General features: G+C 48.4%; 1 protein-coding gene across 1 annotated transcript in view; it reads left to right on the top strand.

Annotated features, from left to right (window-relative positions):
• Window positions 1-9948, top strand: part of abcc2 (ATP-binding cassette, sub-family C (CFTR/MRP), member 2) — a 64407-nt gene extending 54459 nt beyond the window's left edge. Inside the window, exons 22-25 of the mRNA XM_038822215.1 lie at window positions 2377-2576; window positions 4722-4848; window positions 8021-8122; window positions 9761-9948. Coding sequence (XP_038678143.1) covers window positions 2377-2576; window positions 4722-4848; window positions 8021-8122; window positions 9761-9913 — 582 coding nt within the window. The 3' untranslated portion in view covers window positions 9914-9948. The remainder of the gene's footprint in view (window positions 1-2376; window positions 2577-4721; window positions 4849-8020; window positions 8123-9760) is intronic.
• The last annotated feature ends 3058 nt before the right edge of the window (window positions 9949-13006 follow it).

Raw genomic sequence — 13006 nt, forward strand, 5'->3', positions numbered from 1 at the left:
TTACTTACCTATAGAAACTTTTACAGTCAGTTTTATGTTCCCCGCCAGCTTACTTTCATATTGTATTTTCTCCTTCTTAATCAATCCCTTCATCCGCCTTTGTTGAATTTTAAACTGTTCCCAATCCTCAGGATTATTGCTTTTTCTTGCAAATTTGCATACCTCTTCTTTGAATCTAATACTATCTCCAATTTCCCTGGTAAGCCACAGTTTGGCCACAGTTCCCTTTCTACCCTTGCTCCAAATAGGAATCAACAACTTTTGGAGTTCGCCTATTCGTTCCTTGAATGCTGCCATTGTCTGTCCGCTGTCCTTCCTCTCAGTAAAGTTTCCCAGTCTATCATAGCCAGCTCATGCCTCATACCATCATAGTTACCTTTACTGAGGTTCAGGACCCTGGTCTCAGAATCACTACCTCACTATTCAACTTGTTAATAATTCTGTCATATTATGGTCACTCATCCCCAATTCTTCTCTCACAACTGGGTTGCCAACTAATCCTTTCTTATTGCACAACACTCAGTCCAAGACGGTCTGTTCCCTTGTTGGTTCCTCAACATATTGGTCCAGAAAACCATCCCGTATACACTCCAGAAATTCCTTCTCTATTGTACTGTGACTAATTTGACTCACCCAATCTGTGTGCAGATTAAAGTCATCCATAATCACAGATGTCCCTTTATCACAAGCATTTCTGATTTCCTGTCTAACGCTGTTCCCAACATTGCCACTGTAGTTTGGTGGTCTGTACATTACCCCGACAAATGTTTTTTGACCCTTGGTGTATCAAGTACATATAAAGAAGATATTTCCACTTGCAGGGGAGCCAAAATTAAGGCCATAAATATAAGACAGGCTCTAGTAAACCCAACAGGGAATTCAGGAGAAACTTCTTCACCAAAGAGTGGAGGAAATGTGGAACTCTCTCCCACAGGGAGAGGTTGAAGTGAATAGTGCAGATGTATTAAAGGTGAAGCTGGATAAAGACATGAGGGAGAAAGGATTAGAATAAACAGTTAGAATGAGATAAAGTATTTAAATTGGGATGAGGCCTGAGTGGAGCTGGATTCAGTTGAGGCCAATGACCTGTTACTGTGCTGGACAGGCTGTGTAATTCCAAAACACAATCACTGCCCGTCCACTTCACCTCCAACTATCCCACTGTACCTGTCCTAGGAGTAAGAAGTTTTACAACACCAGATTAAAGTCAAACAGGGTTATTTGGAATCACTAGCTTTCGGAGCAGAGCTCCTTCTTCAGAGGATGAAGGAGCTATGCTCTGAAAGCTAGTGATTCCAAATAAACCTTTGGACATTAACCTGATGTTGTAAGACTTCTTACTGTGTCCACCACAGTCCAACACCGGCATCACCACATCATATCTGGGGAGTGTTTGATGGGGACAGTATAGAGGGAGCTTTACTCTGTATCTAACCCCGTGCTGTACCTGTCCTGGGAGTGTTTGATGGAGACAGTGTAGAGGGAGCTTTACTCTGTATCTAACCCCGTGCTGTACCTGTCCTGGGAGTGTTTGATGGGGACAGTGTAGAGGCAGCTTTACTCTGTATCTAACCCCGTGCTGTACCTGTCCTGGGAGTGTTCGATGGGGACAGTGTAGAGGCAGCTTTACTCTGTATCTAACCCCGTGCTGTACCTGTCCTGGGAGTGTTTGATGGGGACAGTGTAGAGGGAGCTTTACTCTGTATCTAACCCCGTGCTGTACCTGTCCTGGGAGTGTTTGATGGGGGCAGGGTAGAGGGAGCTTTACTCTGTATCTAACCCCGTGCTGTACCTGTCCTGGGAGTGTTTGATGGGGATAGTGTAGAGGCAGCTTTACTCTGTATCTCACCCCGTGCTGTACCTGTCCTGGGAGTGTTTGATGGGGACAGTGTAGAGGGAGCTTTACTCTGTATCTAACCCCGTGCTGTACCTGTCCTGGGAGTGTTGATGGGGACAGTGTAGAGGGAGCTTTACTCTGTATCTAACCCCGTGCTGTACCTGTCCTGGGAGTGTTTGATGGGGACAGTGTAGAGGGAGCTTTACTCTGTATCTAACCCCGTGCTGTACCTGTCCTGGGAGTGTTTGATGGGGACAGTGTAGTGGGAGCTTTACTCTGTATCTAACCCTGTGCTGTACCATTGTAGAGGGTGCTTCAATTTGTCTGCCATGATTCAGTACTGAGAAAATGAAAATAGTTGGGAGCTTGCTATTAAATAGGAATGTTTGTATTTTTAACTTTTATACTTGAAATGACGGAATTGTGCTGTTACCATTTGGAACTTGAAAGCAGCGCGTGGTGTGTCAACTGCTCCTATAGAGGAAAATAGCAAACCCCTGCCTCAGATTATTGATGGACGAATCCACTTGTTGTTGCAGACGTTTTATATTGTCACATCCCGGCAGCTCCGGCGGCTAGACTCAGTGACCAGGTCCCCCATCTACTCGCACTTTGGTGAGACAGTGACCGGCTTGCCCGTAATCCGAGCCTACGGGCACCAGGCCCGATTCCTGGAGAACAACGAGCAAATCATAAATGGGAACCAGAAATGTGTCTTTCCCTGGATTGTGGCGAACAGGTACTGACCTCTCCTGTCTGTTCACTCATTCTGTTCTTTTGCATGTTGTGATGAGGTGCAGAGACCATAATCATAGTGCGGCCTTTGATGGAATCCGAACAGAACAATCAATTATCACACTAGCAGCAGGGAGGTCCTGTGGCGCAGTGGGTACTGTCACCCCCTCTGAGCCAGAAGCTCGGGTTCGAGTCCAACCCCAGGACTCGGCGGCCGAAAAAATTAATATTCAATCTTCGATGTCCTCCCATTACGCCTGTGGCAGGTTGTAAAGGTAGAAGAGTTTCCTGGTCTTAACATGTGATAGGAAGAAATTGGACTTCACTATCCATTAATCCAGATTACAACCAGCTGTTACGACACCCTGTCGGGTACGCGGTCAATTCCAGCCCCACAGATCCCCGAGTCCCAACATAAGTGAATTAACCGACGTCTGCAGTGTAAAACAAAACCTGCAATGTTGCCATACAGGAATGCTTACAAAACAAAACACAGAACAGACTAGAATTTAACAGGTTCCTTTCACCGCATGTGGATGCAACCACAGCGGCTGAGCTGTATTACACCACCACCATACACTGCTACACCAGCTCTCTCCTGGCCTTTTCAACCTTGGGGGTGGCAGCCTATTGCTAGTTGCTGTAACACATATGAATAGTCAGTGTGAGATATTCGACTGTGGGTGCGTCACACTCAAACCGTTTCTGATCCTGGAGTAAACACATGCACTGGAAACCCGAATAAAGATCAGAAGCAGAGATTCTTCACCTCCCTCCCGGAGCTCCAGTGTACTCAGTCTAGTTAGAGCTCCCACTGTTACCCCTCCCCCTCCTCACTGATAACGTACTTCTTTGATCAAGCTTTTGGGCACCTTTCCTCGGAGGGTTCTTGTGGCGCCGTGAGTGGAGTCTGTGCCTCGGAGCCAGACGTTCAAGTCCCACCCCAGGACTTGATGGCCAATGAAGGTGCGTTCATAACACAGACAAATGGGTTGATTATTAAGCTACAAATCCTCCAAACAAACCAATGGCAGGCGGTAAGAGTGGGAGAAATGCCTGGCCAGCCATGTAATGGAAAAAGTATTGGTGCCTCCACCATCACTCTTCATAGCTCCAGCCATGCATGTTGCCACAGCAACTTGGACTCCTTGAATGAACTGTAACACACCACAGCACAGGAAGAGACCATTCAGCCCCTCGTATTCATTCTGGCTCTTTGGAAGCGCTATCCCAATTAGCCCAATGCTGTTTTTCTCCATCGCTCTTCAAATGTTTCCGTTTTGAGTATTTATCCAACTTCATTTTGAAAGTTCTTGAATTTAGGCAGTGTGATCCAGATCGCAACAACTGAAGCTGTAAAACCAGAATTCCCATCCTCCCAATCTTCTCATTCCAGTAATCTTAAAATCTGTGTCCCCTGAGACCCGAGCCAGTGAACAATGTCCCTCTCTATCTACTCAGCTAAAACCCCTCATAGTTCTGAACGCCTCACTGAAAACTCCCCGTAACATTCTCAGCTTAAAGAAGTGAGGCTGGGTTAACTGTTGGGCTTTAGTTTGCAAGGCAAGAGAAATGAAGAGTGTAGATTTTCCTTGGATTTTTGCTTTGGAGCGGGATTTGAACCCACCACCTTCCGACTGGGAGGTCAGAGTGGCTACCAAGTGCACCAAACACATTGGCAGCTAGATAACTCATGGCTTAACTTGGGAAACACGGTAGCACAAATGGCTAGCACTGTGGCTTCACAGCGCCAGGGTCCCAGGTTCGATTCCCCACTGGGTCAATGTCTGTGCGGAGTCTGCTCATTGTCCCCGTGTCTGCATGGGTTTCCTCCGGGTGCTCCGGTTTCCTCCCACGGTCCAAAGACGTGCACGGTAGGTGGATTGGCCATGATAAATTGCCCTTGGTGTCCAAAAAGGTTAGGAGGGGATAGGGTGGAAGTGAGGGCTTAAGTGGGTCGGTGCAGACTCGATGGGCCAAATGGCCTCCTTCTGCACTGTATGTTCTATGCTTGTGAAATATTTTGGGTTGTCTCTGAGAGTCCCATTTAAGGAGCTGTATTGGATATGTTTATGTTGAACCTGTGCACCTTTAGCATTCTGCCGCACTGTCGCTGTCAGGTAACCCATCGCCTTGTCTTTCCATACAGGTGGCTTGCAATCCGCCTGGAGTTTGTTGGCAATTTGGTGGTGTTTTTTGCTGCCCTGTTTTCTGTTTTAGCCAGAGGCAGCCTGGATAGTGGGCTGGTTGGCCTCTCCATTTCCTACGCACTAAACGTAAGTACGTCTCCCGTTGCAGGCAGGTCCTGGTTGAACTGATTCAGCCGTTTCAATATCTCTAATGTGTTGCGCCAAGCTCCATTGGATGAAAGTTTCCTCTCTGCCCAGCCTGTCCCGTGACCCTCTTGCAGTTGAGATGCCTGAAGTTATTGGGCCGAGCAGTATTTTTACATCCACTTTTCACTGTAAAACTGCACCTGGTCAAGGGCAACTAGAGATAGGCAATTAGTGCTGGCCTTGCCAACGTTCCCCACAACCCGAGAAAGAATAATGAAAAACAATTGCTTTTATCTGGGAAGGGTTATTCTCGAATTGTAGAAATGTTGCTACGGGAGGAGCCCATTTGGTCCACCCTGCCTTGGTGCGTGTTAACTTTCCTGTGATATCTGCTCTCTAATCCCACATATCGTCGTCACTCCCACTCCCCTTACAGATTCACTTTTGTTAAATTCTTCTATAATTCTGTCTCAAATATCCTGGCTGCCCAGCCTCTACTGCCCCTCAATTAATGTATTTGTTTTCGAAGAGCAAAAAGCTCTATGCAAGGGAACATTTCTTCTACTTCTCCCGTTCAAATTCTGAAGTTAGATATCCTCACACAGCTTTCTCAGAGGCACGGATGAACTGGGGGGATCTGTGTGGCTTCTTGTTCCAGCGCAGTGGAAGGTGATGTCTTCGACAGAACCTCCCAAACCCACGACCATGACCATCTAGAAGGACAAGGGCAGCAGATACCTAGGAAACCCCACCACCTGGAGGTTCCCCTCCCAGTCACTCACCACCCCGACTTGGAAATATATCGACCGTTCCTTCACTGTCGCTGGGTCAAAATCCCGGAACTCCCTCCCTAACAGCACAGTGGGTGTACCTACGCCACAGGGATTGCAGCGGTTCAAGAAGGCAACTCACCACCACCTTCTCAAGGGGCAATTAGAGATGGACAATAAATGCTGGTCTAGCCAGCGAAGCCCATATCCCATGAACGAATGAAAAAAGTAAGGGTCAAATTGTTACCAGGGCACCGAAGCTAAGGACTCCAGGGGCTGGATTCTCCGCTCACCGATGCCCAAAACGCGTGCGGCGATGGGGTGGACAATCCGTTTTGGCGCTGAAATCGGTATCGGCTCCGGTTTACCAATTCTCCGCTCCCTGAAAATCGGCATACTCATGGAGTACGCCGTGCCGAGTATCCACCGTCTCACGCCATTGCCTGAGGCCCACCCTGGGATGCCCCGCTGCCAACCGGCCGAATTCCCGACAATGTGGGCACTTAGTCCCAAAGACGGCGAATCCAGCCCCATATGTTTGCCCTGAATGTACATATGTGAGAGAATCACAGACCCACATCCCATCACATTTCATCCCATCATCGTATTGGGGTTGCAAATACACAGACCCCCCCCCCCCCATCATTTAAGTGTGTGAGGAAGTTCAGTTACAGACCGGTGCGCTACCCCCCAGTGCTGTGGACCTTTGCAGTCTTGCCTGGGATTGTGGCACTGTGTAATTTAACTCTGGTGAACGTTGTCATTCAATGATCTGAACCACTTGTTATGGGCCAGGGATTAGAGAGCCCCAAAGTGTATCATGGAGTTCACCTGACCCACAACCTTTACTAGATTGTGGTATGGGGAGCACACGGCCCACTCTACAGGTGTGGTACAGCAGAAATGGAAAAGTATTTTTTAAAGCAAAACAATGTTTATTCTATGAACTCAAGTTAACCTTTTTAAAACATACAGTGAACATCTTAGTAACCATCAATTCAAATACAACCCCCAAATACTACAACACTAAGTAATCCTTTAAGCTTTCCTTTTAACATCCATACGACTTAAAACACCTTTTACCAGAAGCACATCAGGTTAAAGTCACCACTGAAAACATTTATAATTCTCAATTCACCAAATGATCAAGAAATAGTCTTTTGATGGCAGAGAGATCAGCAGGACACCTGCTTCGTCTGGCTTCAGCTCCAACACTGAAAACAAAACTAAAACATACCCTGCAGCTTGCTCAAAAACTAAAGTAAAAAGCTGACAGACAGCCCAGCTCCACCCACTCTCTCACATCACTGATAAGCACTCATTTCTTAAAGGTACATTTCTTAAGCACCCATATCTTAAAGGTACTCTCACATGATACCTCCCCCCAAGGAAAAAAAAACCCATCAACTTCAAGATGGTTTCATTTTTCATCTTTTCACTATCCTTTAAGAAATGCATACAGTAAATATACTTTTTTGTTTAAAAAAGAACAACACACGCAAACAGGTACAATAATATAGTCGATTTTTGTTCTTCTTCCTCCAACTGAAATCCTTCCTGATTGACAGTCTCTTTGAACAAGAAGGTCTCTGCACGATCCGTCCATTTCTCTATGCGTCGGCATTTCTCTTTAAAGTCAGATACTTTAGTTCAATCTGATCACAGAGACCCTTGTAATTCTCCAACAGAAGAGCATTGGTTATCACAGCTTTCAGGCAGTCAAATGCCTGTCGATAGTCCGCTGTCCACTGAAATTTCTAACATTGTTTCAGCAAGTCCATCAGTGGAGCAATCATGCTGCAAAACCTTTGCACAAATGTTTGATCAAATCCACTCATGCCAAGTAATCGCATTATTTACCTTCGTCTTGGGTGTATCGGAAACTCCTCAAGGAAAGTGACTTGGGCTTTTCCAAATTCACTTTTGGCTCGGTTTATCACCAAACCCGTCTCCTGAAGTCGATCGAATAACTCCATCAGATGTTTTAAATGTTCTTTCCATGTCTGGCTGAAAATTACCAGATCGTCGATGTATACCGCACAATTGGGTAATCCTGAAACGACTTTGTTAGTTAACCATTGAAATGTGGCTGGGGCGTTTTTCATGCCAAATGGCATAACTTTGAATTGGTATATACCATCTGGAGTCACAAAAGCTGAAATCTCCTTTGCCCTTCCTGATAAAGATACCTGCCAGTAACCTTTAAGTAAATCCAGTTTGGAAATAAAAGCTGACAGACAGCCCAGCTCCACCCACACTCTGACATCACTAGTAAACACCCATTTCTTAAAGGTACATTTCTTAAGCAGCCATTTCTTAAAGGTACTCTCACATGACACACTGGCTGTCTCTCCCTCTTACGCTTGCTTTCATCAATTGTTGTTCTGTCCACCACTCCTCAGGTGACCCAGGCGCTGAACTGGCTGGTCCGGCAGACAGCAGAGCTGGAGACCAACATTGTGTCTGTGGAGAGGGTCTCCGAATATACCAAGCTGGACAATGAGGTATCCCGAAAGGAGAGATGGGAATGAGGGGAAAAGAGCACAAGGTTCCCTGGAATTGGAAGGGTGCAGTGGGCCAGCCATCAGGGGCAGGAGGACAGGGACTGACCAAGTACACAGAGGCACAGCAAAGTGCAATGTGACAATGACTGCATTATCGGCTCTCATTTTACACAATGCTGATTTGAGGGACACTGAAGGAGGCCATTCGGCCCAGCAGGTTAGCACTGACCATCCCAAAGAGCATCCTACCTTGGGCCACTCCCCCGGCCTATCCCCATAACCCCACCTAACCTGCACATCTTTGGACTGTGGGAGGAAAGCGGAGCATCCGGACGAAACCCACGCACACACGGGGAGAACGTGCAGACTCCATTTAGTGACCCGAGGCCGGAATTGAAACCGGGTCTCTGGCATTGAGAGGCAGCAGTGCTAACCACTGTGCTACAGTGTTCGTACTCAAAAGGCGCCTTCTTTGTTTTAGGTTGCTGAGAAGGAATGCAGAGAGGATTGTACCCCCCCCCCCCCCTTACCCTAGCCCAGCATAACTCCCTAAAGATTGAGAGTGTTGGGACATTTCGACAGAGTGAAGTGATATTTGGGGAATATTTGGGGGCAGCACGGTAGCACAGTGGTTAGCACAGTTGCTTCACAGTTCCAGGGTCCTAGGTTCAATTCCCGGCTTGGGTCACTGTCTGTGCGGAGTCTGCACGTTCTCCCCGTGTCTGCGTGGGTTTCCTCCGGGTGCTCCGGTTTCCTCTCACAGTCCAAAGATGTGCAGGTTAGGTGGATTGGCCATGCTAAATTGCCCTTAGTGTCCAAAATTGCCCTTAGTGTTAGGTGGGGTTACTGGGTTATGGGGATAGGGTGGAGCCAGGGTGCTCTTTCCAAGAGCCGGTGCAGACTCGATGGGCCGAATGGCCTCCTTGTACACTGTAAATTCTATCTATGAAATAATGTACTAGTCTCCTATTGGTTCATTATCCAGCAATGGTCAAGAGAGGAAACTGGGATTTTTAAAAATAGGTTTTGATAAAGAAAAGGAAAGCTTGCGCAGAATTCTCTGATAATGGGGCTATGTCCCCACGCCCGCGAGAAATCGGGCGTGATTCTCCGTTTTGAAGGGGGCTAGCAGGGCCGCGGAGTAGTCCACGCAGCTCCGGCTGCCGATACGGGACCCTGCACTTCCGGCCACGGGTCCGCGCATGCACCGCGGCGGCCCCGTGCAACACGGCGGACCCACACAGCAAGCCGGCCCCAACAATATGGGTCACCCCCCCCCCCCCCAAATCGGTGGCCCCCGATCGCGAGCCTGGCCGTCCTGGAGGCCCCCCCCCACCCCCAGCGATGGATCCCCCCGTCCCCCACCAGGGCGGCCGTGGACTGGGTTCGCAGCCACCGCTCCGGGTGGGAACCATGAGGGAACCACGCCGGTGGGAACGCGGCCATCTGCCAGCGGAGAATCGCCGCGGGGGGAAGGAGCCTCTTTCAATGGCCCCCGCTGGCACCGTGTCGACCGCGCCGACTGGCGGCGGTCCTCCTGTCTCCGGAGAATCGTGCACAGACGCCGGACCCGATCGACTCGGAGAATCCCGACCCTTGTTTTTAATGATTTTTAAAAAAAGATGTCTTTCTTCTCAGGCTCGTTGGGTGACGGACAACCAACCAGACAAGGGCTGGCCTGACCAGGGCGAGATTAAATTCCTGGATTATCAGGCTCGTTACAGACCAGAGCTGGATCTCGTGCTCCGCGGCCTCACCTGTGAATTCAGGAGAAAAGAAAAGGTAAATTGAAAATGAAAATAAAATAGCCCATCGCCCTATGCTGGCTTTCCGGAAGAGCTGTCTGATTAGTCCCACTGCCCTAGCTCTTTCCCAATAGCTCTGCAAATGTTGCCTTTTCCTATTTACCTTTTTGAAAATTACCATGCAGCGCATTCCAGACACAAACTCGTGCAAAAACAAAATTATCTGTGTCTTCCCCCTCTGGTTCTGTTGCTATTATCTGAAATCTGGGACATCTTTTCCTGACGCCCTTCCCAGTGGGAACAGTTTCTCCTTATTCTCTATCAAAGCTCATAATAATCATCAACGTGTCTTAAATTTTGTCTCGGCAATCTCTGCTCCAAGGAGGGCCACCTCAGCTTTTCTGATCTTTCCACATCACTGAAGTCCCTCATCCCTGGTATCATTTCTGATAAACCTCCTCTGCATCGTCCTCAGACCTTGACATCTTCTCTAAAGTGCAGTGCTCAGATTTAGACGTGGCATGTGCAATTTTAATTGTTATTCCCTTTGGGGTTGAGGACAGATGTGCGAGATGTTCAGGGGGCCCAGCAAACCATGTCCATATGCTCTGCGTTAAAGAATTCTGGCAGGGCTTTGCGAGGGCTATGTCCAGGATCTTAGACACGCGGGTGAAGCCGAGTCAAACACTAGCGATCTTTGGGGTCTCAGAGGATCCGGGAGTGCAGGAAGCGAAAGAGGTCGAGGTGTTGGCCTTTGCCTCCCTGGTAGCCCGGAGACGGATCTTGTTAATGTGGAGAGACGCGAAACCCCCCAGTGTGGAGACCTGGGTCGGTGACATGGCTGGGTTTCTTAGATTCGAGAGAATACAGTTTGACTAAGTTTCTTAGTCTCGAGAGAATAAAGCAGACGTACAGAAGAAAGGCCGACTGCCGGGAAGCACGGGTTCTTATATCCCGCCTCGTAGGCGGAGCTACCTACCTCTCAGTCAGCTGAGAGGCACATGACTTACCCGGGCCAATGGGCAGCGAGTCCTCTGCACCAATAGCAGCTCACTTCCAGGTACCCCTAGTCATACTACCACACTAGCGTTAAAATGTTAAAATGTCAGCAGCAGCAATCCGGGGGGGGAGGATGGGAACTGTTTATTTAATGTATATTCTCTATGTGTACAATGAAAATAGCCACCTTGTTTTGTTAAATATTCTTTTTTTATCACTGGTTATGTAAAAATTCTGTTTGCGAAATACCTTAATAAAAACAAATTTAATTGTTGTTCCCTAATTGGTATTCTCGAGAATCTGCCCCAAGAAATAAATACAAGACGGAAAACATCCAACAGCTTGTTTCCCTTTCTCAACAATACACAAGTTCTGTGTTACCAAATGACTTCTTTGTTTTCAGTTAAAATTATTAAAATTCAGTTAAAATAATGTCCAGGTGTACCATCTACAAGCTGCACTGCAGGAACTTGCCAAGGTTCCTTAGACAGCTCCTTCCAAACCCATCACCTCCACCATCTAGAAGGACAAGAACAGCAGATACCTGGGAATCCCACCACCTGGAGGTTCCCCTCCAAGTCACTCACCACCCTGACTTGGAAATATAACGCCGTTCCTTCACTGTCACTGGGGCAACATCCTGGAACTCCCTCCCTAACAGCGCCGTGGGTGTACTTACACATTAGGGACTGCAACAGTTCAAGAAGGCAGCTCACCACCACCTTCTGAAGGACAAGGTTCGGGCAACAAATACTGATCCTAGCCAAAGACGCCCACATTCAGTGAATTAATTTTTTTTTTAATTATAGAAAGGGGCAGTTTCTGATTTCCTGAGAGGGGTGTGTGTCTCTCAGACAGCAGTATGTCTGCTCTCTCTCTCTCTCTCTCTGACAGGTGTGTGTCTGCTCTCTCTCTCTCTCTCTCTCTGACAGGTGTGTGTCTGCTCTCTCTCTCTCTCTCTCTCTCCCAGACAGCAGTATGTCTGCTCTCTCTCTCTCTCTCCCAGACAGCAGTATGTCTGCTCCCTCTCTCTCTCTCTCAGACAGGTGTGTGTCTGCTCTCTCTCTCTCAGACAGGTGTGTGTCTGCTCTCTCTCTCTCTCTCTCTCTCTCTGACAGGTGTGTCTGCTCTCTCTCTCTCTCTCTCTCTCAGACAGGTGTGTGTCTGCTCTCTCTCTCTCTCCCAGACAGGTGTGTGTCTGCTCTCTCTCTCTCTCTCTCTCTCAGACAGGTGTGTGTCTGCTCTCTCTCTCTCTCTCTCTCTCTCTCTCTCTCTCTCTCTCTGTCAGACAGGTGTGTGTCTGCTCTCTCTCTCTCTCTCCCAGACAGGTGTGTGTCTGCTCTCTCTCTCTCTCTCTCTCTCTCTCCCCCAGACAGGTGTGTGTCTGCTCTCTCTCTCTCTCTCAGACAGCAGTATGTCTGCTCTCTCTCTCTCTCAGACAAGTGTGTGTCTCTCTCTCTCTCTCCCAGACAGGTGTGTGTCTGCTCTCTCTCTCTCTCTCTCTCTCAGACAGCAGTATGTCTGCTCTCTCTCTCTCTCTCCCAGACAGGTGTGTGTCTGCTCTCTCTCTCTCAGCCAGGTGTGTGTCTGCTCTCTCTCTCAGACAGGCGTGTGTCTGCTCTCTCTCTCTCCCAGACAGGTGTGTGTCTCTCTCTCTCTCTCTCTCTCTCTCTCTGACAGGTGTGTGTCTGCTCTCTCTCTCTCTGTCAGACAGGTGTGTGTCTGCTCTCTCTCTCTCTCTCTGTCAGACAGGTGTGTGTCTGCTCTCTCTCTCTCTCTGACAGGTGTGTGTCTGCTCTCTCTCTCAGACAGGCGTGTGTCTGCTCTCTCTCTCTCCAGACAGGTGTGTGTCTGCTCTCTCTCTCTCTCTCTCTCCCAGACAGCAGTATGTCTGCTCTCTCTCTCTCTCTCCCAGACAGCAGTATGTCTGCTCTCTCTCTCTCTCTCTCTCTCAGACAGGTGTGTGTCTGCTCTCTCTCTCTCTCTCTCTCTCTCCCAGACAGGTGTGTGTCTGCTCTCTCTCTCTCTCTCTCTCTGTCAGACAGGTGTGTGTCTGCTCTCTCTCTCTCTCTGTCAGCCAGGTGTGTGTCTGCTCTCTCTCTCTCTCTCAGACAGGTGTATGTCTGCTCTCTCTCTCCTC

The sequence above is a fragment of the Scyliorhinus canicula genome, chromosome 16 (assembly GCF_902713615.1).
Source record: "Scyliorhinus canicula chromosome 16, sScyCan1.1, whole genome shotgun sequence".
NCBI classification, from domain to species: domain Eukaryota; kingdom Metazoa; phylum Chordata; class Chondrichthyes; order Carcharhiniformes; family Scyliorhinidae; genus Scyliorhinus; species Scyliorhinus canicula.